At 42.2% G+C, this 27,856-nt stretch overlaps 1 protein-coding gene across 1 annotated transcript in view; it reads right to left on the bottom strand.

Moving 5' to 3' along the window:
- The window catches only part of Cped1 (cadherin like and PC-esterase domain containing 1), a 269,733-nt gene that overhangs the window by 89,576 nt on the left and 152,301 nt on the right, over positions 1-27,856 (bottom strand). The window contains exons 14-15 of the mRNA XM_032905260.1: positions 26,429-26,615; positions 24,714-24,882 (exon numbers count right to left, since the gene is read on the bottom strand). Coding sequence (XP_032761151.1) covers positions 24,714-24,882; positions 26,429-26,615 — 356 coding nt within the window. The remainder of the gene's footprint in view (positions 1-24,713; positions 24,883-26,428; positions 26,616-27,856) is intronic.

Raw genomic sequence — 27,856 nt, forward strand, 5'->3', positions numbered from 1 at the left:
TGTCTCCCTTTTATCGTGGTGTGTGTGATGCACATGTCCGTGTGAATGTGTGGATATATGCATTCATGTTGGGGTTAGAGGGCAAAGTCTAGCATCTTTTGAATTGCCCTCTACCTTACACTTTGTAAATTAAACTTTGTTAGGATTCGTTCATGCCCATTCGTATACATACTGTTACCAGCTACTTCCGTTTTACACAGGAAGACGGAGAAGCTAGGGCTTATTCTACCAAGCTTATTCTGAATTTATCACCAGTTATTAGGCCACTATAGACTGAGACAAAGTCTCTCAGTGAACCTGAAACTCATCAACACAGCTAGGCTGACATGCCAAAGAGCTTCAGGGATCTACTTGGCAGAACCCACCTCTCCCAGCAATCACTGGGGCTGCAAATGGGTTCCACCCTGCTCAATTTCTCCATGAGAGCTGAGGATCCGAACACAGGTCCCGTGCTTGTGCAGCAGATGTTTTACTGGATGAGCTCTCTCCTAACTCCTAATGGAATTTTCCTCAGCTATGAAGATAAATGAAATCATGACATTTTCTGGGAAATAAATGAACCTGGAAATTATTACCTTAAATGAAATTTCCTGGACTCAGAAGGGCAAATAATATGGTTTCTTTCCTCATATGAGTTCCTCTGAATTAGTTTATATAGATACGTGTTTGGTATGCGTGTGTGCGTGTGTGCATGCGGGTGTGTGTGTGTGTGTGTGTGTGTGTGTGTGTGTATAAAGGAATATAGATAATGAGACTATAAAGGAGACTGTAGGAAGAGAAAACATGTCTTAAGGATAGAAAATTAGAAAATGTGTGGCACAAGAGAAGGAGGAAGAACAGAGGAACAGAGGAGAGAGGAGGGAACTAGCAGGAGGGGCTCAGGAAGAGGGTGGGGGAAAAACTGTGTGTATGGCGAAAACGCCATACGGACACTCACTGTTTTGTATGCCAGTTAAAAGGAACTAATCACATTTTTTTTCAAAATTTTGTTGGTGAACTGCAGGCTGTCTGTGTGTTTAATGTGGCCACCCTTGAACCCCAGCTATCTACATGCAAACCCTTGTATCTGTATTCTTCCCGTGACCCTTTCTTTCCATCACCGTGCTTCTAGTCCTTGCTAGCCCTGTGCGCCAGTCCACAGCCGCCTCTTCACGGGCCTCCGAGCATTCACTCGGGGATCTTTTTGACCCAGCAGTGTCTCTCTGCTGCTCTAGCCCCATCCCGAGTTAATGTTTCCTTCCATAACCCAGAGAAGCTCAAGCCAGTATTAGCATAATTGCTCCAAGCTTCGCAGAACACAGGCTTTATGTGCAAGGAAATAATTTCCTTTTTCTGAAAAGAAATTAACTTCTGGTTTAATTTCTAGTCTTCCTGGACGAAATTTTTAGATGTGTTCGGATGCGTTTGCCCTGAGTGACGGGGCCTAGGATGCTCGTCGGTGTTGCCCAGGGTGGCGGTCTTTGCTTCGCTCCACCCTGCTGCTTCTGTGCTTGCCAGGTGCTGGCCCCAGCTGCCCCCGCCTCCTCTGAGGCTGTGAAAAAGAGGGAGAGAGAGGTTTCCTCTGCTGCTGACTTCCCAGTGGCTGCGTGATTACAGTGATAGAAGGATCTAGATACAAGGACATCTTTGTGCGATCCTCGGGAGCAATGCTCCTCCCCCTTCCTGCCTTTCTCTTGGCTATAAATTCCAGGAATCATCCGTCTTGGTGGCAGGTTCAGCAGACTGGCTCTCAGGGAATTTTTCAAGCAGGACAGAACCCAGCTTACTCTCTTTTTTGTTCTTTTCCGTGTGCGAGCTCACTGGCATGTGTATGGTGGTGTTAGAGGTAGAATCTGACAGCTCATTTTCGAAGACGTTTTGAGCCAACTTAGGTCCAGCTTCAAATGAACAGAAAACTCTAGAGCTGCTAATGCCTCCTAGCTCGGCTATTCCCACTGCCTCTCTAAACTCTGCTAAGCTCCTCACGACTTCCATGCTGTACACACAGGCACTACACATATGCACACACATACTAGTTACATACGTTTTTAGAAAATAATGGGTTTTCCGATGAGTGTGGAGGTACTGAGTGTAGAGATCCCTTCGGTGATGCGGGCAGACAGTTGCTCATCCCTCACACATGCACTGAGCAAACGTCCACCATGTCCACCGTTCACCGTTTGTGAAGAGAAAGCATGTAGAAGGGATATGCACGGACACAGGAGTGTCGGCGATGTGACCAGTGTGAAATGAACAATGGGGATTGAAAGGAAGACCTAGTCTCCTCCCACAGTCATTTACATGGCCGAGCCATCCACACTTGGGGGAAAACGTTTCCAAACATGAAGTCCTTCAGCGTGAAAAATTACATTTACCTCAGACATTAGTTCAAAATTAATGTATCAGTGCCTGACGGGAATCACATGTCAGCGCTGTTATCTGAACAGAGTGAAGATAAATTCTAGGCTGCTTAGGCTCTTCCCCAGATACACAGCCTGAATTAGATCATTCATTTATTGACTGGCAATATTGACACCTTTCATTGCTTATTGTATGTCAGAAGATCTGTCAGCCCCTAGGTGACAAGGGTGATGAGCTTCAAAGAAGCACATCCATTAGCTTACAGGATGAAATTTTACATAACACCCAGTCTGACCTTTTGAACGATAAGACTCATTTTTGAGATATTGAGGGGTTTTTTGTCTTAAGAATTATGGAATAGAGATTATTTAGTTTTGATTTAAATATTAAATATTAAAGAGGTTAAGAGGTCTGCAGACTAGTCACCAGTGTATCAAAACTGAACGGAAGGACAGCCTTGTCACTAGGTGTCTGTGTTCTGCTGAGTCAACCAAGGACCCGACCTTAGCTCTTGGGAGTTTAAGAGCACAAGACTCTTGAAGGTGAGTTGAAACTGACGGGTCTAACAAGTTCTTTAATACCTTACAAGCCCACTGAGCAGTTAGCTTTTATCCCAGATGCAACTATATGAAAGCATTTTTCCTCTTTCAACTGTAATCACAGACCACACCTCTGCTCTCTTCATTAGGGTTCCCAGCCGACTTTATACTGGAATCCCTTTCAGTAATCTCACAATTGTGAACGTGAATCCCCATCTGCTGAGAACATGGTCCTGTCAGTTAAACACTGAAAGTGGAGGGTGACCCTTTTCTATGTAGGTTGTGTTCCAGAAACCCCCCTTAAAAAATGGCTTCTGCGGCCTCCTCCTGGTCCTCCCCATTTCTACAGGGATGGAGGAAGGTTCCTTTCTCTCTAGTTTTTCCATATTTCTGGTTGCACCCAGATTTCATGAACTCAGAGTTAATCCTTCTTTTCTCACCAAGTGTAAGCAGGCCAACTTCAAACAGATTACAAAAGGTCACAAGATCTCATGGGCACAGCAATAATCACCTAAATTACATTTCTAGGACTGATGGGGTAGACAGACTTAGAGACCTCCTTCTCCAGCATGCACTGTTAATCAGCAGGGCCGGTGTCTCTCTCAGCATGGCTCCCCCCGCCTTGCTCCAGGAAAGGGGAGAGGCTGGCTCCCACTGACTGGTTACCAAAGACAGCTGCATGAACTTCCTTCTCTCATCTTGTCCGTCCCTAAAGGACTTGAAAGTCAAATGTGGCTGCCACTCAAATGTGAGACGCACGCTTTTTATCTCTGGGAATTATCTGACTCCACTTGTAGTTCGCAGTCCTCGGTCCGACAGTTGTCACTGGTGCTCAGGGCCTGTTATGGCTTAGGAATTTTCACATTAAAGAACTCCCCGTCTGCCTTGGTTTCTAGAAGCAGCCAGCAAACTTCCGTTGCCAATCGCTTTATTTTCAACTGTTTCTAGATTCTCAACTTTAGAAGAAAGAAAAACCTCGGGATTATCCTGAAGGTTATTTTAGAAGGAACTAAAATAACCTTACCTCTTAAAATTAAAAAAATAAACCATTTTTGGGCATGGACAGAGAGGATATTGCCCTCAGGTGTTTGTCCAATTCCACCTTTTACATTCTGGGTACATATGTGATTTCAGTTTCTTTCCTTCCTTTCTTTGTTTGTTTCTTTCTTTCTTTCTTTCTTTTTTTCTTTTTACATTGTATAATTTTTTTATTCACATTTTAAATGTTATCCAGTTTCCACCCCATCTCCCTTCCCCCTGCTTCTATAAGGGTGCTCCCTCCCCCACCCACCCACCCTCTCCCACCTCCCTGCCCTGACATTCCCTTACATTGGGGCATCAAGCCTTGACAGGACCAAGGGCCTCTCCTCCCGTTGATAACCAACAAGGTCATCCTCTGCTACATAGGGGGCTGGAGCCAGAGGTCCATTCCTGTGTACTCTTAGGGTGGTGGTTGGTTGGTGGTTTAGTCCCTGGGAGCTCTGGGGTTTCTGGTTGGTTGATACTGTTGTTCTTTTTACTACTCAGCTATTAAAAACAATGAATTCATGAAACTCTTAGGCAAATGGATGGTTTCTGTTTCTTATCAGAGAAAGCAACAGCTTTCTCTATGATCCTGATACAGCAGGATGTTAGGCTGCAATTGCAGCTAAAGCCCTGCACAGGACTGAGCTGAAACCATTCAATCCTCTGCCTCATATAAAGGTGACTAGGAAGCCTCACCTCTCGTAGGCAGACTGTCTCATTCACACGAGGCTGTTGTGCAAATCTTCATATCATTTTTTAATAATGACCCGGTGAAATAGGTTGGAACTGTGTCTCGTCTCTATTTTGCATAGCATAGCAATCGTCTGAGAAGTTAAATGGTATGTTCAGTGTCACTGAGATGAAAAGTGACAGGGCCAGCACACCCATCCAGGCCTTGCGATGACACATTCAGTCCATGTAAGCATTATGTGCATGTTTCGTATGTGTATATATGTGGCTACATGTACATATATGTCTTGGCCAATATTTTTCAAAATATGACCTTCCAAGGGAACTTGATAATTGTTTTCCTTAAAAAACTATTTGATTGAAGAGGCCCAGACGGTAACTTGTAAGTAAACTGTGTTTACTCAAATTAGCCTTCTAAAATGGACAGGATCAGATATACCGAACTTATTTAATAAGAGAGAGGTTGATTGTCATAATAGCCACATTCATTATACTATTTCCAAAATCTTGGATAGCTGTCAATAGCATGAAGTTTATATAAACCACAGAAATATGAAATCATATTTTGGTTTGATGCCGAGACTAGAAATCTATCAACCCGTGTGAATGATATGCACAACAATCAGAATCAAGAAAATGGTTGACGATCCAAATTTCTATTTTTAAAATATTACAAAAAGGTCTTTTTCTGAATTATAATAGTTTAACTAACTCCCACACACAATAGAGAAAGAAAGGAAGGAAGGAAAGCAGGAAAAAGAGAAATAGGGAGGGAGGGGGAAGTAAGGAAAAAAATTAGAAACCAGTGTAGAGCACATGGCAAACTGACATGGGCCATGGGTGCACTGGGAATCACACGGGGAGAACTCCAAGGCTCAGAAGGACAAATAGAGAACACCCTGTCTTAATAACACAGAGCAGTCAGATGCTTACTAAACACTGTATCATTCTATCATGATTAAATACTAGGAGAAGGGAACAAAGACGGTTTGAAAATATTTATTGTATCTCAAACATAAACGGTTATTTTATTTTCACTACTAATCAATTTTGTTTTTCTCTCCTCATCCTTTTCTTCTTTTGTTTTGTTTTTGTTTTTTCTGGGTTTTTTTGTTTTGTTTTGTTTTGTTTTTGTTTTTGCTTTTTCTGAGACAAGATTTCTCTGTGTAGCCCTGGCTATCCTGGACATCATTCTGTACACTAGGCTGGCCTCAAATCAGAGATTCACCTACTTCTGCCTCCCAAGTCCTGGGATCGCATGCACTGCCACTTCCTGGCAAAAAAAAATTATGTGCATGTTTGAGTGGCTGAGTGAAGGTATGTGTACCACATGTGTACAGAGGCCTTATGAGGTCAAAGAGGGTGCAGGATCTCCTGAAGCTGGAGTTACAGGCAGTTGTAAGCTGCCTTGTGGGTGCAGGAATGGAACCCGGGTCATCTACAAGAGCTGCAAGCATAACCTTTGACCCATCTCTGCAGCCCCAGAAAATTTTAACTTTTGATATCTGACCAAACAAAATGTTGTTGCTCCTTAAAAGAACTTTTTCAAAATCAAACATAAACAAACAAAATCAAGAAATCCTGCTACTGAACGCTGTAATGATTTTCAGTCCAACACATTGGTTGGCGGGTCTTGTACGTGATGTTTGGTGAACTTTTCATCTTTGCTTGTGTTCCATTTATCTGTTTTAATATATCTGAATTATATTTGACAGAAGCTAATAAAGCTGAAATAGTAATTCATGTCATAGAAGTAATTGTTTGAATACTCAAGTTAATGTGACATTTTGGATACGAAAATCATGGATGTCCTGGAAAGTCTTTAAGATGTTAAGAAAAAAAGGAAGAATATCTTCATTGCTTAGCACAGCATCGGGAAATCTGGGCAGTGTGAGATAGATAATGAATAGGAACGCATTGTATTATAATACAATATTATATTACAAAAACAGTCAATATCAGGTTCACAGTCAAATCACTGTAAGAACCACAGCTAAGATTGTGGCAGTTTCCCATTTCTATAGCAAATGCCTAAGATAATCAACTCATCAAGACAAAAGGTATCTTTTGGCTCAGAGCTTCATAGCTTTGGAGGTCTTAGTCGCTGTTACTTTGGACATAAAACTGTCTTTCCCAGCCGGGACATGTGACAGAACAAAATTGCTTAACACATAGCCAAGGGATGACAGCGAAGAGGAAGAGACTGGGTAACAATCCCCTTCAAGGGCATGTCCCAAATATGCTCAAACCCCTCAGTAGGTTCCACCTTCAAAGGTGATATCATGGACCAAGCCTTGCTAATATTTTGGTCTTTGAGGGATACCACAAAGCCTAGTTATAACAGGAGCATTTTGCTTTCTGAAAAAGAATATTTGCCTGATGTTAGTAACTAAAAACCAAGCTTTTCACAAGCAAAGACAGGTGTTTATGAAGAGCTAAGAAATAGCATTTCCTAACATGGAGTACAGAGCTGCTTTCTATGAGACATACACATGAGCTGCGTGAACCTAAAAGCATACACACACATACATATATATATGTATGTGTGTATATATATATATGTATGTGTACATATGTATATATATATGTGTAATTGCCTTACATTATATATAATTGCCCTACATCATATATAAAAATCTATATATGAAATATATGTATAGATACATGTGAATATATGTATACATGCATGTATACACATATGTATAGATATGACATAGAATGATTATATATAAGTGATTGTATATGTATATGATATATAGATATATTATATGTATACACACACACGATACAAGGCAGAAGCGGACTCTGGGAACTTTCTACACATGCAAAGTGTTGGGCTCCTCCCAAAGTCCTACTGAGCCACCACATGATGTTGGCCCATGATTTCTTTTCAAGGCGTCTCCAGAGATATCATCAACACATGTTCAAGTTTGAGAATTGAAAGCATAAAGAAAAACCAGACAAAGAAGAAAGAAAGTGAAGTCAGCTGATGACAGCAGGGGCAGCCCTGGCCCCAGTGGCCCTGTGCTCTAGAGGGAGGGATTCATAAACACCTCCAATGTACATAAGCAGTCAGAAACACTTAAAAACCTAGATGTGTTTAAGTTGGGAACACCGCAGGATGCTAAGAGAAACTGGGTGGCCAACTGTAGATGGGATCTTCAGGTCCTGTGTGGCAGGCAGCCCCTTTAAACCTCAGACCAGGTGGCCAGGAGTGGGCAGGCCGTGCAGTGCCCGGAAAGGACGTGCTCATAGGGCTTTACTGGGCTTTTGACTCAGACTCGGATATTATGAGCTTTTATGAATCCTGGGTGCTTATAAACATCCAAACAATGACGGGAAGAGAATTTGAGACCAGGAACGCGCTACCAGCTTTTCATGTATTTTTAAAGTCTGTGTTTGAAAATTTAAATGAGATTCCAGAAGTTGTTTGGTCCCATTAACCCTACAGTGCGTGAGTTAGCTAACGTTGCCACGATGGCCAATTATTGTATATTTTCCACAGTTAAAGGGAAACAAGATAGCTATTCATTCTTCACTGGGGACCTTTTGGAAAGAGAATAGATTCGCCCATGCTAATGTGGTAGCTGTCTTCTTTTGGGCGGCTTAATAATTATTCTCACAGGAGTAACGACATTCATTGTTACCATCCATTATCTAATCCATTCTTGGCTTGAAGGAATTCTGTCTTATAAAACCAGGAATGTCTATTCCCTCTGTCTAGGACATTGTGCAAGGACATGGGACCTAAACTTAGCTAACTGGATGTCTTATCTCAACCTTTTTAACTTGGAGCAGTGACACATTGTTTGAGGGGGCAGATTAGAATTCAGTCACAGCTCTGTGACCAGCAGCACGGGCAAAAGCGTCAGCCTATGGGGTCTGGCAAAGGGGTTGTGTACAGGGATACTGTCGTCAGTGGCATGTAGAGTATGTGGCTCCGCGATGTGACATAGCTAATCCTCTTACTCTCTTTAATTCTATTTCCAAGTTCTTTCACCTTTCCCTCAACAGCTCAAATCCTCTGAGTTATCAGACAGGCTCTGAGTATGCCCTTCCGCTTGGGTTAGCCAGAATTGAGTTTTATTCCCTGTGCTCAAGAACTTTGGCTAATAAAGTAAACATAATGGAAGGCTTTAGGCAGCGGGGAGTGAGGGTCAAATAATAAGCCCGACAGAAACGCTAATGAGAGTTGAAGGTGGGTTTCTTAACTGAAGGTGATCCACAGACAGTAGGAGAAATGGAAGGAGCCCATTAGAAGGGAGTGGAGGTATGACTCTCATTAAGAATTTTTGGATGGAAAGTCTTAGGACTGGAAAAGGTGCCCCCTACATGGACTCTGGCTTGTTCTTTTTTTTCCCTCAACACCATCCTTCTGTTTTCCTTGTTGATTGCTTGTATCTGTGCAGTTGAATCTTGTTCATAGACAGCCATAGCATTTGTGAGGGATTAGCTTCTCACTGTCTCTAGGATGGGACGTCATTGGCTTAAATCAAACAACAGCAAACACTAAGTCCCATCACAGATAATGAGCTGTTCGCAGATTTTATAAGAACATCTGGGAATGTGGTAAGTCCTGGAGTCTCGTACGGCCACAGCCATACACAGAGAAGTAGGACATACATCTGCCCAACAGCTCCTCTATAAAATGTGAGGGTGGGGGACAACTAGAAAGCACAGTAGTGGGGCAGGAAAGAAACAGGTGACACCATTTAAGCACACGACTGTACAAATAGCTACCAACTTTTCCAGTTGTACCAGTTAGTGTTCCCTTTCTCTTGGATGCCAATTTAAATTGGACTCGACATGAGCGGTATAAATCATTCTGACCGTTGCCTCTTTTCTCAACGTCCATTCCTCTCCACACAGAGAGATTTAGATTATTATTATTAATGTGAGTGGGTTGGAGAACATCAAAAGGCACAAACTAATGGCCTCTGGGTTGACTCTGATCTTAGCATTTTATTTCTTTATTTGTTTGCCATGTGGAGTGCTCCTTTCTTAAGGCTTAGCCACCAACATATAATCCTGGAGAGATCTTCCATTGAAACCCAAATCTTTGGTTTCTTCTGAAGGATCAGATCTGACACCACCAAGCCAGCATTCCAAAAAACAGCAGCAGTCATCCAGCAAGGGCTAGGTACTTCCACTGTTAGCAGGGCGGGCGCTTCTTTTGCAACAGTGCATCGCACACCCTTGCCTCAAAATCGTCCTGATTCTGTCATTCGCATTAATCCACCTCTGAATGCATTTGTGCCTCCAGCTCTTTAGAGTTAGCCAGACCTGTCGTAGGCCCTTCAGTTGATAAACAATCTACAAACCTTGGGAGGAAGAGAAGCTAATACTTACATATTATACTTAGCAGCCAATGAAAAATTATTGGGGGCAGAGCATGAATGGATCGGGAAGATACCCACAGCGTTGATAAACATTTTGTTGTGTGGCTACATATGTTTCCTCACTTGACATCATGGGTAAAAGCTCTACAGCACTTAAAGACCAGCCTTTTGTCTAACAGTTACTGTGACAAGGCTCAACACCAGACAGAAGGGGCCTTACATCTAGGTCTGCCTCTTGTGCTTCTTCTTTGCTGTGATGATCATACCCTCACACACGCTTTCATATATATATATATATATATGAAAGTGATCAAGATGTGGCAAGGATAATATTTGGCACATGGGAATGCCTTAGGATAGATTGTCCAGTATGTGAGGTTATCCCGGTACTAATTTCAGTTGGGGAAATAGAATTTTATTTCTCCAGTAACTGCTACTACAGTGTTCCACATACCAACCCATCCTCTTTCTTAATGGGCTTGGCCTTCTTAAGCTATGAGAGTTTTAAACCATCATTCTTTAGTCATTGCCACTTAGTAAAATCAGCTTGCTTACTTACATCTATGTTGGATCTAAAGCCCTCCTTAGGCAGGATAGAGTTGTTGCCCCATAGCTTACGGTGGGTGGAGACATAGGTTAAGTCTAATAGGATGGTAGGTGGAAGATATATGTTCCATCTAATAGGATGGGTGTACTTTTCCCTGTAGTGATTTAAGCCTCCATAGTCAGGGCATTAATGCAGAATTTGAAAAGTGTAGTCAAACTCCCGATTCTGCTTACCTTAAATTAAGGACCTTAAATCTGAGGTCAGAGATGGGGAAGCTGGAGAGACAAATCATGAGAGGGGGGTCCTACCTCTTACTGTTCACTACCAGCTTAAGAGATGGTGGGACTACGTGGCAAGGAGGTGGACAGCTTGCAGCAGCTGTGAGCAGCCCTTGGCTGCCGGCCAGCAGTCACACTCACAGCTTGGAGAGACTGAATTCAGTCCCCCCCCACCCCCGCCCGGGTGAGCTTGGGGGTGAATGCTTCTCCGGGACCTCTATAATTCAGCCCGGTTAACCTCTTGATATCAGCTTTTAAGACCTGAGCTGAGAACTCAGTCATATTCTCTTTAGGAAACTTTGAACTAGTAAATGAGGGTCGTTTTCAACTCTGAAGTCTAGGATGAATGGTTGCCCAGCAACAGAAAAGTCAGCCTCAAAGGTTTGACCACACCAATCTGTTCTCATATCTTGTCTCTTAGTTTCAATCCCTCTTTAATCTGGGGTTGAAATAAGAGCAAGGGGAGACAAATCTCTTTTCCAGGCCTGTCGCTATTGGTCTAGTTCATTGTCTATATTTCATGTAGGTGGGGGATGCTGCTTGGGACATTGGAGTCTCAGTCAACTTACCTTGTGCAAGCTTATTAAAGTCTTTGGTGTTTCTCTTCCATTGTTGCATCCCCAATAAGCCTGTCTACAGAACCCAGGTTCCTTTGCTTTCTAGAGGCTCCAAGTCTGTATTCCTGTATTCCATGACTTGGAACAGATAACATCTCAAGGTCCCGAAAACTTCCTGGCTGATCTTTACAACTCCTTGGGCTGACAAAATGTTAACAAGCTCTCAGCAAGTTCCTTCAGACCATTCCTCAAGCCCTGTTACTCTACCGACACCCACGAAGATGGCAGCACTTCCTCTTTTTCTTCAAGTTATCCCCAGACATCCAGATGTCACAGATCACGGCTCCGAGGAGAGGAAACCAATCAGGCTCATTTCTTTCCTCCAGGAAGTGGAGGCAAGAAGGTGCCCCCTCCTTTTCCCTCTCCCTCTCCCTGCCCCTCCAAAGAGAAACAGTCCTCAGTGTCCTCCTTAAGAGTCCCTAAGTCCTTGAGTACTCAAGAAAGACTGAAGCTAGGAAGGAAAAGGAAAACAAACAAACAAACAAACAAACAAACAAAAAACCCAAAACTCTTCTAATTCAAATGACCTACATCAAAATAGAATGGACTTGAATTGGTCCATATGATTTAACTTAAAAAAAATCTAATTCCAGAAGCTATAGTACATAAGACTGATTAATATGTGCTTTTATGCATGAATAAGAGGCAGCTAGAGAATACAGACAGGGGTGGGGTGGGGCAGGACCCAGCAACAGTGTTAGTTGTGTTTGCTTCCTCTACACGCCTACCATTATCGCCTCACCTTGAACCACACCCAGCTAACAGGTGAGGAATTCATATGGATTCAGAACGTGAATGAGTCTGCTGGGGTATTTCGGCAAAAATAAAAGGCAGGTTTGCTAAAGAAATAAAGTCTAAAGACAGCATTTTAAGGTTTATACGTCTGTGCTCTCTCGAGTTCCTTCTTGGCGTGATGTGAATCTATGTGCTTCCAGTTTTTGACTGAGACAAAGGGAACGTTCATTCCTCTTTGATTTCCCCTTTGATTTCTCCCAAATTGGGATTCCATTGAAAATGAATGGCTGGGGCTGGGGATTTAGCTCAGTGGTAGAGCGCTTACCTAGGAAGCGCAAGGCTCTGGGTTCGGTCCCAGCTCAAAAAAAAAAAAAAAAAAAAAAAAAAAAAAAAAAAATGAATGGCTGTCCTTCCACTTGCAAATTCCCCCTCCCCAAAATTCTTGGAAAAATCCAAATTTTCCAAATCAGAAGGATAAACTGCACGCATGCCTTTCTCTCTCTCTCTCTCTCTCTCTCTCTCTCTCTCTCTCTCTCTCTCTCTCTGAATGGGAAATTTAGAATTTGCACTTTTTTTATACCCAATAAAAGGCAAAATCTTTATTCTGTGGGTCTAAAAGGCAACTTTTGAAGTCGGATGTATTTATCAACATATTCCTCAGAGGCAGTTTCTCCCTCCGGTTTGGAGAGCGTTTGAAAACCAATACCAGTATGGTTTAGATAGTCATAATTGTTTACACATGTCTCGGTAACAAAATATATTTGGGGGGGTGGCACTTTACTTTTAGGGTTTTAGACAGCTGGAAATTATTACCATCATGGTTTAAAATGTTCCAACTGGATAATGGTGTTAAAAAGAATATAACATTCTAGAATGCTTCCTCATAGCACGAAACACCACTCATTTCATTAGACTGAGTTATGTACATGGGGATCGGCTGATCAAGTTCCGTGCGAAGGAATCTGAAGAAATACGTTCCTTCACGCAGCGTCGCAGAGAAAATGCCTGTGTCTCATGGTTAGCAATGCTATCGGTGTTGGACAAGAAGCTTCAGTGTCCCGTTGAGCTAACATTTCCCATTTGCAGTGGCAAGATCTAATTCAATCTTTAAGAAGTAGGACGGCTTCTTTAATCATAAGCATGTCACGTACCTTAGGGAAATGCAGAAGTTCTGTTCATATCTGGCTCTCAGGAAAGAAAGAGAGAGATGATTAATAAGGGATTCTGTGGCTCCCTCAACCTGTTTCTTCTAAGCAGTTAGATTGTGTTAAGAGCCAAGAGGGAGCAAAGTTCAAAGGAAATTCATCTAATATTTGTGCTCTGGCTGAGAAAGGGGCTGAGAGGCTGTGCGTGTGGCCAGTTGGCAGTGCGGGTAGCATGCCGGGCTAAGGAGCCTTTGTGATCACAGATGGACTTAGCATGGGAGAGACAATGCCAGGACCCCAGGCAGGACAGGCTATTTTAGGGACTTTGCACAAATCATTTCTTTTGAATTTGTTGCCAGTTTTGACACAGAAAAACAGCTTCGCGTAGCTTCTCACTAAAATGAAAGCCATCCACAGCACTAGAAATTACTGTAGTAATTATATCTTATATGTTGACTCCCTGGCCCTTATTGATTGATTGCCTACTAAGGGTTTGCAATTGCTCATCCTGGGAGATAGCATCCCAGGAAGATTTTGTAAGTCCTAATTTATAACTCTTCCAACTACACTGCATTCCTCTTATAAATATTTTATAGGTTTTACATTTTATGATATCAAACCATCCTCACTGATTCTTAACCAATAGGAACATGGGCGAGCCAGCACTTTTGCTCGCTGGAACAGACGTGCCCTGAGTGGAGTGTTACACTGCGTGCCAGCCGTTTGTTGGTTGGATTTGTGACTTGCTCCATAGGAAGGAATTTGTGCCCTGCTTTCTGTGAGCTTGGTCAAAGAGCCTCATGACTGAGGAGGTCCTGGGCACCAGTCTGGAACACACTGCTATTATTTGCTAAATTCACATTATCAAACGGTCTCCTCGGTCTCATATCTGTCTCCACAGATGAGTGGGACACTCAGAGGACTTCCTTACTGCAGCAGGGAAGGGATCCGTGCAGAAACCAGTGCCTGCCAAAGTGCAGAGAGAATTCATGATGGGGGACTGTTCGGCTCTACATGGAACAGCGACATTACCTGCCCTGAAGCTCAGATGATGTCTCTGAACAGGACACAGAAAGAATGTTAAGAGCTAAAGGTTGAAGGGACGTACAGCAGAGAGATTTTTTTCTTCTAGACATGGCACAGCTGTTGCAGCCATGAACTTACTGCAGCCGTGGTTCTCTGCATAAAACCTACTGCACAACATTGGGTCCGAAAATATGTCATTATGGATGTGGGAAGGGCCATAAGGTCCCACTCCCCACAGAAGGACTGTGACAATCGACAGTTACTGGGAGAAGGGGTAGCATTTGTTCAGTCAGTAGTTCCTTCACTGTTAGGGCGTCCTTAATACAGTCAATGGCCTCTCACCTGTACCTGGGCAAGAAATTCCAAATAACCTTAGTGCATCACACACAAAAATAATATATGAGAGTCAAGAGGTCTTGTTGAAAATGGGTTCCAAAGGGGTAGAGATAGGTGAAGATTGTGGGGTAGAGTAAAAATGACTGAAATTCGTTATATAAACATAAGAATTTGTTAAACAAATGTTAGATTAAGAAGCAGGGACTCTTTTTTAGTTAAGGGAGGCAGTTTTCCAGTTTGTAATAGGTCATCATCTTGTTACACTAGAATGACTATTTTGTCACTTTCTGGAGGCTATAGGGCTGGCCTAGCAAGCTCAGGGACAAGTCTGGTCCCAGTTTCTTTTCCCACAGATGAACAAAGACCATTGGTAAACAGAATGAACACTAAATAAATTCCTGAGGCTTGTTGATACACAAGGCAAAGAGTTGCTTGTCAACGATGCCCCTAAAAAACATAGAGAGGCATTGGAACACCAAACAACCAAATTTTGACTTCACAATCCTGATTAGTCCTATATCTAGGGTCAAGTTCCATGACTCATTGCTTCCAACGAATGTTTTCATCCACTCAAGGCCATCTTCTATGTACTGGTTACCAGTCTCCTTGGTACGGCCCTTCCATGAGTCCATCTCACGATCTTTCCATGGTGTTAAGAGTATGTGTTCAGTGAGTTATATCCCGCTTGATTTAAAATTGTCTTTTATAAGACCAGCAAGATGGCCAGCCGGCTGAGAGCAGTCGTTCTCAACTTTCCTAATGTGAGGCCCTTTAACACAGCTCCTCATGTTGTGGTGACCCCCAACTGTAAAATTATTTTGTTGCTGCCTCATAACTGTAATTTTTCTACTCTAATAAATTGTAATGTCTGATGTGCAGGATATCTGATGTTTGACCCCTGTGAAAGGGCCACAGCACACAGTTTGAGAACAACAGACTTAGAGCACGAATGTGTTCGCCATTAAGCCTGAGTTTGATCCCCAAGATTAACATGGTTGAAGGAATAAAATGACTCTACAAAGTTGTCACACAGAGAGAGAGAGGGCAGGGGTGGGGAGATGCACAGAGCTCACTCACTAAATGTACTTAAAGATTAAATTTTTCTTTTAGAGAAAAAAATTAACTCTAAGCTATTGGAAACTTGTGTTGTTTTGTGATCTTGTTTTAGAATGACATATTGCAGCCAGTAAAACAGCTTTGATGTAGCGCTGGGACCAGATTCCTAGTTCAAAGTAGACTTTGTCCTTAAGAGCTGGGTGACATTAGCTAGTTCTCTGAGCCTTTGTTTCTCTATCTGTGGGAAAGATGTAAGATTGTATACTCTGTGTTTTGTTTTAAAATTCCAGTTAGTGAGCCTTAAGCAATTAAAATAGCACCCAGCATATAATACGTGTTAAGTAAGGTTTAAACTCCAAGCACTACAGAGAGAGAAAAGAGGGAGGGAGCAAGGAAGGGAGGAAGGGAGAAAGGAAGGAAGGAAAAATTTTCAGCATAAAGTACCCTGATTTCTGTCTTCTCAGAACATACGATAAACCAGCTTACATCCCCACAACTACTGAAGCCATCTGCAAATTAGACTCCACTCTCTACTCTTGCTCCATCAACACATACACCAATAGTAGGGAATGCCACAGTTAAATGCATGTGCAAAATCTTCTCAGCGATACCTAACTGAAACATTGACCAACCTTTCTTCGAATCATTACAGTCTGCTGAAAGAAAGCTCATCGATATCTCTCCCTAATGACAATACAAATGGCCCCAAGGACTGATGATAAATTACCTCGTGTTTTCAGAACACCATCCCTGACAGCTCGTAAGTACTTTGTGAGTCTATGAGAGGAAACAATAGAAGCGTATCTCCATACAGATGATTGTCTCTTCAGTAAGTATTATACTTAGTAGCATTTTGCTTGGAAAAGCATAACATCATTGAAGGGCCACACATGATTCCAAAACACTAGGCTATAACATAGATACTATTTTTATACTAGAGCCAGAAATAAAACAATCTATATGTAATTAGCAAACTTCCTGAAAAAAGTAGGCACTCAATAAATTGAATGTTACCAGTACATATTTACTTAAGATATGATATTACCCTTCTTATATCTGTCACAATTCCTCTCTAGATTTTGAATTTTTAGGGCAAAGACATTTACCTGGGAGTTTTTATAATTCTGAAGTAGCATACCCCATTGGCCATGAATGTCATGTGTTTCGCTGGAGGTTCAAAACATTCATCAGGGACTCAGGGGCCTGCCTTGTGAGCTTCTGACAGTGCCAAGGACAAGAGGCATCCTTTGCTTTCCCTTGTCCTACGGAAAGCCAACCCATGTGGCTTACCATGCCTTTTTCCAGTAAGTCATGTTCTACTGTTGGTTTGGTCTCTTTCCTGGTGAAAACTTTTGGCAGAATTCCTTTGGACTTGAGAAACAGGGAAGGATGTGGAAAATATTAGAGAAAAGCTCTGGGACCCTTCGGAGATATTAAAACTGGAACAAAGTGGGAGTGGGGTCTGATTAAAGAGACCCCCTTCATATACTTTTCTTTCAGCTATGCTCTCCTTCAAAGTTTTAAATGTCATATTTGAAATCCAGATTCTCCAGAATGTTTTTATAAATACACGAACAACAACAACAACAACAACAACAACAAAAAGAGCACCCCCTACTCTTTTCTATTCCTCTGCCCAGCTTAGAAATCAGAGCACAAGTTCTCAGACTGTCAAAGCAGGCCTTTGAGGAAAGAAGATAGAAATGTTCGTTCTAGATACAACTGTCATATACAGAAGAGTTTCTTGATTGACAGGTTCCCTCCAGGAGGGAAGGGAAGGCATAGGAGACTCAGGAGGAAACCAAAGTGCCTTCTCAGAGAGCAGAAAGTCAGGACATTCTTGAAGGCTCCTCCTCAGCTTATAAGCAGAGTAAACGACTGCCAAGGAGATTTGTGAGGACTCCCATAACTACCTACAAGTTGCCCAGAGAGCTCCCAGGCTGGAGCTTCTGAGATGTCACCCCTCTTAGGATGGGCTTTTAAGTCACCCCTTCTCCTGTAAGCAATCCCTTGCACATTCCTGCTAGAAACCCCGATAGAAAGTCATTGGTTCACTGTGTTGGAATTCGCGCCATCATTACTTCATTCTGTTGTGGGATCCCTGTCGGGGATGAGAGAGATGTATGTGTTGTGTGTCCTCGGGAAGAGTCTCTCACTCAAGACACAGTTCTCTTCCACGTGGCATTGGCTCTACTGTGCTAACAGAGGGAAGAGTGTATTTCTAATAATGGAAGCAGATGTGGCTCAGAAAGACACACAAAACAGATGTGGCAAGCAAAAGATTCTATTTAAACACTAATTTGTCTGACCATAAGTTATGCACTGGATGGATGTGTAACACCGCTCTTTTACCAACACAGAGTGGTAATTTATTTTGAGAGCTAAACAGAGTGTGAATTAAAGGGCACCCTGCCCATTGTCACATGCTTTAGAGAAACTGAACCTCACACAAAGAGGCTATGACTTGGGTGAAAATGCCTCCTGGCTACCGAGACATCCTGTGCACTCAAAATGCTAGGTGACACACTGCTTATAGACAGACCCCTGCTCGGCCTTCCCTCGGCACCATGTGGAACTTTGAAGAAAGCTCACAAAAGCTCACTCAGTCTACAGCCTCAAGTGTGCAAACCCAGCAAGACTAAGCGTTTCAGTCAAGAGTCCTTACTACATCCTGGGTCATTAATAATGAAATGGGATCAGTTGCCACAAATCCCCCAGAGGGAAACAGAGAAAGAGGATTCAGTCTTTATTAGGCACAGAGCCCAAGGCACACAATATTTTGGGGGCTCATGACAATGTTTGAATGTCTGAGCCTACTGAAGTAATTTTACTGTGGTAAATAGTGATGCCTGGCAGTTAGTGTGTTAAATTAATTTTTTTTTTAAAAAAAGTTGTTATACTTTTGACTTTGGTGGTGGGAAGGGCAGAGGCACATGGCCCAATATTCATGTGGAGGTCAGAGGACGACTCACAAGAGTCAGTTGGATCTCTCCTTCTGCCATGTGGTCTTGGGGATCAAATTCAAGTCATCAGACTTGGCAGCAAATGCTCTTCTTCTGAGCCATCTCTCTGGCCTCTAATTGAATTTTAGACAAGGTACTTTCAATGCATGGGAGACTTAACAGGATGGAACCCCAGTGTAGGTTGAGGAGAATAAGTAGCAAAACCCCACTTTTGCCACAGATTACATAGAAGGCCTGGGCTAGGTTTCTAACCACTTCTAAAGTCTTGGCTTCTCAGTGCATTTTTTTTTCTATAAAGGGGAGAGGATTTTTGTTTTTTTAATTTACTCATGTCCAGGGTTACAAGTAAATAAAACAAGATGGTGAAGTGCTGGAGTGAAGGCTTGGCACATAAGGAAAGGTCTGAGTTCGGAGTTCCATTCCTGTCTTCGTGCTTGCTAAACTCCCTCCCGGCACAGTGTGTGAGCAAAGCCCAGGGCAGAGCAGGCGCTTTGAGCTCATTACTAGTTGAGAGCACAGCACAGTGCAATGGATGCCATTGTGGGGAAACCCGGTAAGCTGAAACTAATGGGTGTTATCGCTCAGTGAACTAATTGACGAATTATCGATGAATGCATCCCTAGTCTATTATCTCTTTTTGCTAAGACGTTAGACAAGGAGCCACTGGACTGTATTTCTTGGTGGTGTTGGGAAAGGTGAAAGAGTAAACGAATTATAAAGCATTTCTAAGCACTGAACTGGAATTATTTGCATAGAACTTAGTGACATAGCCTCTAAGTGACTAATGTCTCTTTTTATAAAGTAGCATATGCCACTTAATAAAATGTATAGATAAACGCTGAACCTCTTTTCAAACACTATTTCCTCTTTCCTCAGGATTTTCCCTTTGTGTGTAATAATACATTTTAAAATAAAAATGGTTCTAGCAAATACATCCATGGAACTCGGTCCTCTAGGCTTCAGCTGTCTGACCTTCTTGCAGATCTTATTTATGGCTCTTTCCAGACACGATGCTTTGGGGGTAAAACGTACACGAGACTGTAGATCAAGCACACAAATCAATTTCTGTGTAGTTATTGTTATCCACATCAAGAATTAGATTTGGAAACAGGTAGTAAAAGAAATATTTCTCCATATGTATTTCAATTTCCTTAGAACATAAATATATTTTATTATTTCCTAAACATGACATTTTTCAGCCACAGTAACAGTCTATTTATTACTTTCTAAACCTTTATTCTTAGCAGCAAAGCCCTATATATTGATGGATAAATCTCAATGCAGACAGGTTCCGAGTGGATTTAGGTTTGATTAGTTTCTGTAACTGAATGCACACTTGTGATTGTAGTAATTGCATTAGAAAACAATGACTTAATGAAACTCATAGGCAAATGGATGGAACTAGAATATCATCCTGAGTGAGGTAACCCAATCACACAAACACACACACACACACACACACACACACACACACACACACACAGTATGCACTCACTGATAAATGGATATTAGCCCAAAAGCTCAGCTTATCAAGATACAATCCACAGACCACATGAAGTTCAAGAAAAAGGATGACCAAAGTGCAGATGCTTCAGTCCTTCTTAGAAGGAGGAACAAACATATTCATAGCAGGAGATATGGAGACAAAGTTTGGAGCAGAGACTGAAGGAAAGGCCATTCTGAGCCTACCCCGGATCCAGCCCCTACCTATACATACAGCCACCAAACCCAGATGATATTGCTGATGCCAAGAAGTGCAAGCTGACAGTAGCCTGATATAGCTGTCTCCTGAGAGGCTCTGCTAGAGCCTGACAAATACAGAGTCGAGTGCTTGCAGCCAAGCACTGAACTGAGAATGGGGTCTCCATTGGAGGAGTTAGAGAAAGGATTGAAGGAGCCAAAGGGGTTTTCAACCCCATAAAGACAACAATACCAACCAACCAGAGCTCCCAGGGACTACACCACCATCCAAAGAGTACACATGGACAGACTCATGGCTCCAGCTGCATATGTAGCAGAGGATGGCCTTGTTGGGCACCAATGGGAGGAGAAGCCCTTGGTCCTGCCAAGGCTGAACCCCCCAGTGTAGGGGAATGTTAGGGAAGGGAGGCAGGAAGGGGTGGATGGTCAGGTGGGGGAACACCCTTAAAGAAGGGGGAGGGGTATGAGATGGAGGGTTATGGACAGGAAACTGGGAACAGAGATAACATTTGAAATGTAAATATAGAAAATCCAAGAAAAGAAAAGAAAAAATGTCTGGAGAGTGAGTAGAACTAGAATTAACAAAATGTAGGGATAATAAAATAGAAGAATGAATCTCCAGCACAGAACATTTAAGGAATACCTGTAAGCCATTCACTCTCGTTTAATACTGTGTTACACAAGGAAGAATGGTTATTGCTTTATGTAGGTGGCTTTTCACTGGTGCTGATTCTGCATCATGGGAGACGCTGGCAATGTCTGGGGGCACACACTGTCACCACTTTCAAAAGAGCCCACGATAATGTTTAAATAACTTGCCTTTTATTATCTTGGACCAATAGGCAGTGATTCTGGGGTTGAGATGGAGTGGTTCCGATCTAATTGTTTATATCAATTATATAAAAAAAATTTCCTTCTTACCTACAATGACTAAAACCCCTTTGGGGCAACTATATATAATTTTAAGTTGTCATAACCATAATTAAAATAAAGATACTGCACAATTTCAAACAGTTATCATGGTCAAATACATAGTAATGCTCAGACACGTAAAGGGTAAAAATGGTTTATAACTTAAAGATCTTATCATTTACCAGAATACCAAAGTAGCTGGCTTTTCACTGAGTGCTTTGGTTTCTAAATCTGCTTTCTCTTCCCCGTTGATCTTCTGCTGAAACAGTAGTGTGAATTCTTGAGTCCCAGAAGGAGGGAGAACGGGAGGAAGGGAAAGGAGGCACCTCCATAGCATCCAAGTTGAATTATTCTGCTTGGTTGTTCGAAGGTGGGTTGCTTTCTGCGTTTGCTATGGAATGAAATACCCTCCCCCAAGTTCACAGGTTAAAACAACTGCACTGAAGCAGTAACGTGAGGTGGGACTTTTAGGCTATGATTACGTCATGAAGGCAGCTCCTTAGCTCTGTGGTGCCTTTTGAGCACGCTGGAGGAGACTATCTGAGGGTCTGTTCTTGCTCCTTGACCTTTACGTGTGGAACACAGCACACAGCGTGTGTCCTTTTGACCTCTACCTACCACGGAATTACCCAGAAGGCATTGGCAGTTAAAGGTCCAAAAACTTGATCTTGAGTTTCTCAGCCTCCAGAACTGTGAGAAATAGACTTCTGTTCTTTATAAATGACCCAGCTACAGGCAGCGTGTTATAGCAACACAAATGGACTAAGATGCTAATTTGAAGCTGAATGTAAGAGTCTGTTAAACCAAAAATCTAATTTGAAATGCGGGGAGAAGTTACGATTTCTCCTTCTGCCAGAAAAAATCAAGTACGATTAACATTTAACTTCTTTCCATATAGGCTTGAATCTATAGTTTTGGGAGTTCAAATTAAACAGCCCATCCGATGATTTGCAAGTAGTGTGCCATGGGACTTTAATCTTAACAATGAAATAGCAGAAAAGGGGGGAAGTTTGGAAGATCTAAACATATGCATACTTTGCTGAGTTTAATTCTGAAATTCTCAAGTGACTAAGGATTGGTGATTAGAAACTCCATCCCTCCTGCCTGCTTTCCGTTCAAACCTCTGCCGTGATATCAACACCAAAACCAAAACCCTTGATACAACTCAGCAGTAATCTTCACAGTTAGTTTTGCTAGATTCTTTGGACTTATGTGCAAAGTATTCCTCAAACATTGTACATGAGGGATTTTTCCAAAGTGGTTGAACTGAGAAGAGAAGGCCCAGTTTAAATGGGAGTGGCACCATCCCCAGCCAGGGCCCTGCACTGAATCAAAGTAGCAGCTGGGCTGAGCCTTTACATCTGATTCCCGACCCTAAAGGAAACAGAAACAACCACCCCGTGCTCCTGACCCCCGAGCCTTCCTGGCTATGCGGTGTGTACCCGCTAACCAGCTAAAGTGAGCTCTTTCTTCTCCAACTTGCTTTTGTCACATATTTTGTAACAGCAGTGAGAAAACCACCCAGCTTCACAGAACAGCTCATACCGAGCTAAGCATTGGAGGTAAGCTACGTTATTCACGCCACGATTTTTCTGCTCACACATTTGAGAATTTTTATAAATGAAAGGCTGAGAAAACACTATTAAACACTTTCCATGTTATAAAATATAGCACTTACTGAAGGACCACCAAACCTTCAGAACTAAGGACTCCTGGAACAGATCCATAAATAACTGAAATACTTTCCTGCGATTGTCTGTGAGAGTCATCCCACAAGAATTTTCAGATATTTTTTCACTTTATGGTCATAAGTCAAATCTATTCTCTGAGGTAATTATTGCATGATAATTAACTTGTTTCTGATCAGTACTGTGTTTGAGAAGTGAACCACATCTTGGAGGAAGATAGCAATACAAACTTTCCTTCTAACAATATTTTTCTTACTTTAATGAACTAAAATTTATATGCAAATTTATCCAACCATTTCCTACATACTTTCTGTATTACATAGGTAGCATACAGTAAATTATATAAGTTTTATGTGCACAGTTTTCATATATTTATACACCATGTGTTCATAGAAGTAGCTGTCACCGGGGTTAAGATATAGGACATTTCCTCAAAGGCTCCCCTCACATTTAGGTGCATTGACATCTTCCAGAGAACCACCGTTCCATTCTCTATCCTTGTGAGTTACTTTTACCTGCTCTTAAAATGTCATATTAATGAGACACAGCGAGCCATTATATGTCTGGCTTCCTTTTTAATGGAACATATAAGAAAAATATTGGATGGGGGAAAACATGATCAAAATATATTATATAAAATAAAATGTAACTTAAAGAAATAAATTAGGAATAATAAGATAAAGGTTTCAACACACATACAATCCACAAGTATTAAGGAGGGAGAGACTCTTGGAGAAGGAAAGTGTCTTTGTAAACTAAAATAGATGTGGACTTCTGACGCATCCCCCTCTGATTTCCTGAGAATTCCTAAGTTCGGGATTTCCTTAGAAAATAAAAACATAACGAATGGATAACCTTATGGAATGGTAAATTCTTGGTGACAGATGCGTGTGACTGTGATGGGGAAAGGGAAAGATTATGGTATTCGGCCATAGATGATCAACAATCACGGGGTCCTTAGCACCCACCAACATGCAGTAGGTCCTATCCTTGCTTAATCTTTTCTATTGCAAAGCCTGCTGGCCGCCAGCACACCCATCCTTTGGATATTATATATCTGTGATTATACTTTCTGAATGGATTAGGAGACAGATGCTCAAAGTCCTAACTCCTGCTTTCTTGGTGTCATCTGTACTGACAGTATGTGCATGCTATGAGGAAATGTCAGGGGTTATGCGTCTACTATCTTTAAGGAAAAGCAAGAGAAAGCTGACAAGACAAAGGCAGAGTCACCCTCCGTCCAAACCAATAAGGCTAGAAAATGGACCGTGTTTCTCAAAGGAGAAGCCACAGTCTTGAGACGTGATTAAGGTCTGAGGCGTGAACGAGATATACATCTATGCCAAGCAAATTTCATTCCATTTTTTAGTATCCTTGCTATAAAAAAGTTCCATAAATTTTACTCTCATTTTTCTTTTTAACAATAAATTCTACTGGATCCAGCTTAAAAATTTTGAAAGGAGATCCAGGGACAAATCCAAGAAAAACAAGAAACTTAAATAAATGGGCAGTGTAAAATCAAATCCATAGCTGCTGCTGGACAATTTTAAATGGCAACCATGATAAATTCCTAAGCCCAGTGAGCCCAGAGTGTGTCTACCACCCTGAGAGGAAACCCTGGAGTGCAGAACTGCAGGGGTGGGGTGCGGACTTTGCTGCAGAGACCACAGCTGAGGGATGCACAAGGCTGCACGTGACAGTTCCATTTGGCGCTTCTCACACGGATTAACTAATCAGTCCCAATTCAACACAAATGAAATGCAAAATTCACTCACTTGTACAAAGCCGCACGCTGTGAAGTCCTCGAAGAAGGGCAGACTCGGGCGGTCTTCTCTGTAGATGGTGAGTTTATACGTGGTTAGGGCATCACCCTCTGCTCGAGATTCATCCACCACAAGCATGGAGATTCTGTTCATTCCTAATCCCAGAGGATAGTTGGCAAAGCTGAGGGCGGGTAGTGGGAGGAGACGGAGAGTGAGAGACGGATGAGTTAATATGCAGGGAGACAATTATTGAGCCCAAACAAATTCGGACATCAGCATTAATTATTATTATTATTATTATTATTATTATTATTATTATTATTATTATTGTGCTCACCTGCCTAACATGTATAAGGTCTTCATAATTTCATAAGAAATATAAAAAATGAAATCTCTCTTTCCTAGTTCTTTTCTATACTAGGGGTCACCTTCTAGGACAAGTCATACATCCTTCATTAACTGGAGGGAAAGAAATATTTATTAACCACCTCTCAGGATCAGGCTTTACTTCTAATACAATACCTTTTCACAAAACCAGGATTACCTTAATATGAACATAGAGACTACTGAAAAGAACTGTTATCAGTACTTCTGGGTCACAGGAAGAAAAGGCAGATGCAGGGAAGGAAAGAGGATTTTTTTTTTTTTGTCATGCTTTGGAGGAAACAAAACAAACACAGTAACCATGTGTGGTCTGGGGGTTAGGGGCTGGAGGTGGGAGCCAGTGTGTGACCTCCACTATAGGCGGGTTGCCAAGGACGTTTGGCAGGGGCTAGGTGGGACTAACCACTGACATTCAGGACAGGTGGAGAGACGGAGATAATAAATTGATAAGGACACGCTCTTTCAGGCAGGAGATAACGCCCAGCCAATTATGCCCAAAAGGCAAGTTGTAATGTTAAAAAAATAAACCAAAAAACCCTGGTCAAATTGCCTCAAGTTACACAGTAGAGCCACGGTAGGACCCGGATTGGAGTGACATCAATCCTCTTTTGCTTTTTTTTTTTTTTCTCGGAGCTGGGGACTGAACCCAGGGCCTTGCGTTTGCTAGGCAAGCGCTCTACCACCGAGCTAAATCCCTAACCCCATCTCTTTTGCTTTCTATATCTTCTATCATTTTTTCTTCATACTTTTCTTCCCTTCTTTTAACAGATGTTATATAGCCCAGGCTGACCTCCAAGTGAGTACTGAACTAAAGGTTTTCTGCCTGCTAGGCAAGCACTGTACTAACAGAGGTACACACTGAGCCCACATCCTCTTCTCTCTCTACTAAATGGGCTGTCATCAATGCAGAGTACATTCCCCGCTTACAACATGCAATTGTATCTTCCTCTCTGAAGATACCGTATGTAAATGAGGTTCTACTCCTGCTCAATTTTCCAAGTTGTGGCCTTTTTTTTTTTAAATCTATAGAAAATAACAATAAATAAACAAATAATAAATCCTGCAAGATGAGAGGAAAGTTAGCATTACTATGCCCACAAATTTCCACCTCTGGCTGATCAGACTGGCTTAGGGTAAAAGGGGGGTGCGTGGGTTGTAGATTGGTAAAGAACCAATTTGTTCTCTAAGTACATGAAGCCTGAAAACAGAAGGCTTTCACACCACCGTGCTCTCCAGAAGCGATACGGTTCAGCTTTTCTGAACCACGATTAAAGTCGGGAGAGACAACTGCTTCCTGGTGAACGATCAAGTTGTCCCTGCGCATGCGCCTGTCCAGCCCATACCTTGGCCCTGTCTGCTCCTGCAGGTGCACCTTGCACTGACACTTTGAAGTCTCGGCTCCGATCCTCACGGTTAGCACATCAAAGGGCACTTCGCAGTAATAATCTTTGATCTTCGCATTAAACTCGGGACTCAGTTCTAAACGGGGATAGGTGACAATCTTCTTGATCTGACACTGTGCGTCTTCCTCTGTTGCAAAGACAGAAAGACAACCATGAACCACACAGAGATTCCAGAACTGCACAGTGATTGAGGTCTTTTCTCTCCTACTTTTGTGTACAGTTTCAGTGATCAATGGCTATCCGCTCAGGACCCAGGCACAACTGATTTCTGGCCTCAGCTTGATTTCCCATTTGTCAGCTCTGGGGAGCCTCCGTAGACCAGATGTCCACTTTATCTGGTTCAGTACAAACAGTATTCGTTTCCTAGTCCTTGAATGAATAAAAGGTACAGAAGGTTGGGGAAATGTCTCCCTTGTGCAAGGGTAACATTCTTATAAGATATAGGACATCTCAGTTAATTACCTAAATGGAGACAACTCCATGGGGCAGCGACAGAAGGGAGCTAGCAGGTCATCAGGAAACTTTCTTAATGGAAAATGTCATTAAACTGCCATTAGTTGATAGAGGAGGAGTAGGGTAGAACAAAGAATGTCAATGTTGGTATCACACCACACAGAGAGGTCAAAATTTCCACAAAACATCCTGAAATTCCTCCCCCAAGATACCTCGACAGGGAAAAGTGTCAGAAAGTAGAGAGAGAGGAGGGGGAGAGAAGAGAGAGAGAGAGAGAGAGAGAGAGAGAGAGAGAGAGAGAGAGAGAGAGAAAAAAAGCCATATCTGCTTAAACCTGTTCTTCAATCTAGAATGATTTCGTGCCATTGAACAGAAACTTTCCTTTGGCACCTCATTTCATAGCGAACCCTGTCTTGGTACAAGAAAAGAAAAACAGCTGTAGCAGTGCGTACACACAGAGCTGCCCCTGTTCAGTTACATCTAACAATATTGGAATGGACAAATGCCCAAGAGTTTATCAAAAAACGGTTTTTCAATATCCACGAGTATCTATTCTTTATGACACTCGACACAACTCGAGCAAAGGCAAGTGCAGAAAATGCTCCTAAAATGAGCAAAGGGAAGGCACCCTCGCACCACTTGGCATTTGGTGATACTGACTTGCATAGCAAGAAAAGGTACAACCGAGTCCCGTGCCGGAAGGGACAGAACTGACGTTAGCAAGAAGACACTGTTCTGGCCACACCTGTCTCTCGCCCTTATAAAAGTATCACTGTGGTTTCTCTAAAATCAGAGCTGACGGATTGTTTCCAAATTCTAGTCATTTCTCATCATTTCCGGAGACAAACTAAAGCAGGGGACAAGCATTCCACAGGTTCCTCATTGCTTTGCTATCCGTCAATTCTGCTATCACGT

The sequence above is a fragment of the Rattus rattus genome, chromosome 6 (assembly GCF_011064425.1).
Source record: "Rattus rattus isolate New Zealand chromosome 6, Rrattus_CSIRO_v1, whole genome shotgun sequence".
Lineage (NCBI taxonomy): Eukaryota > Metazoa > Chordata > Mammalia > Rodentia > Muridae > Rattus > Rattus rattus.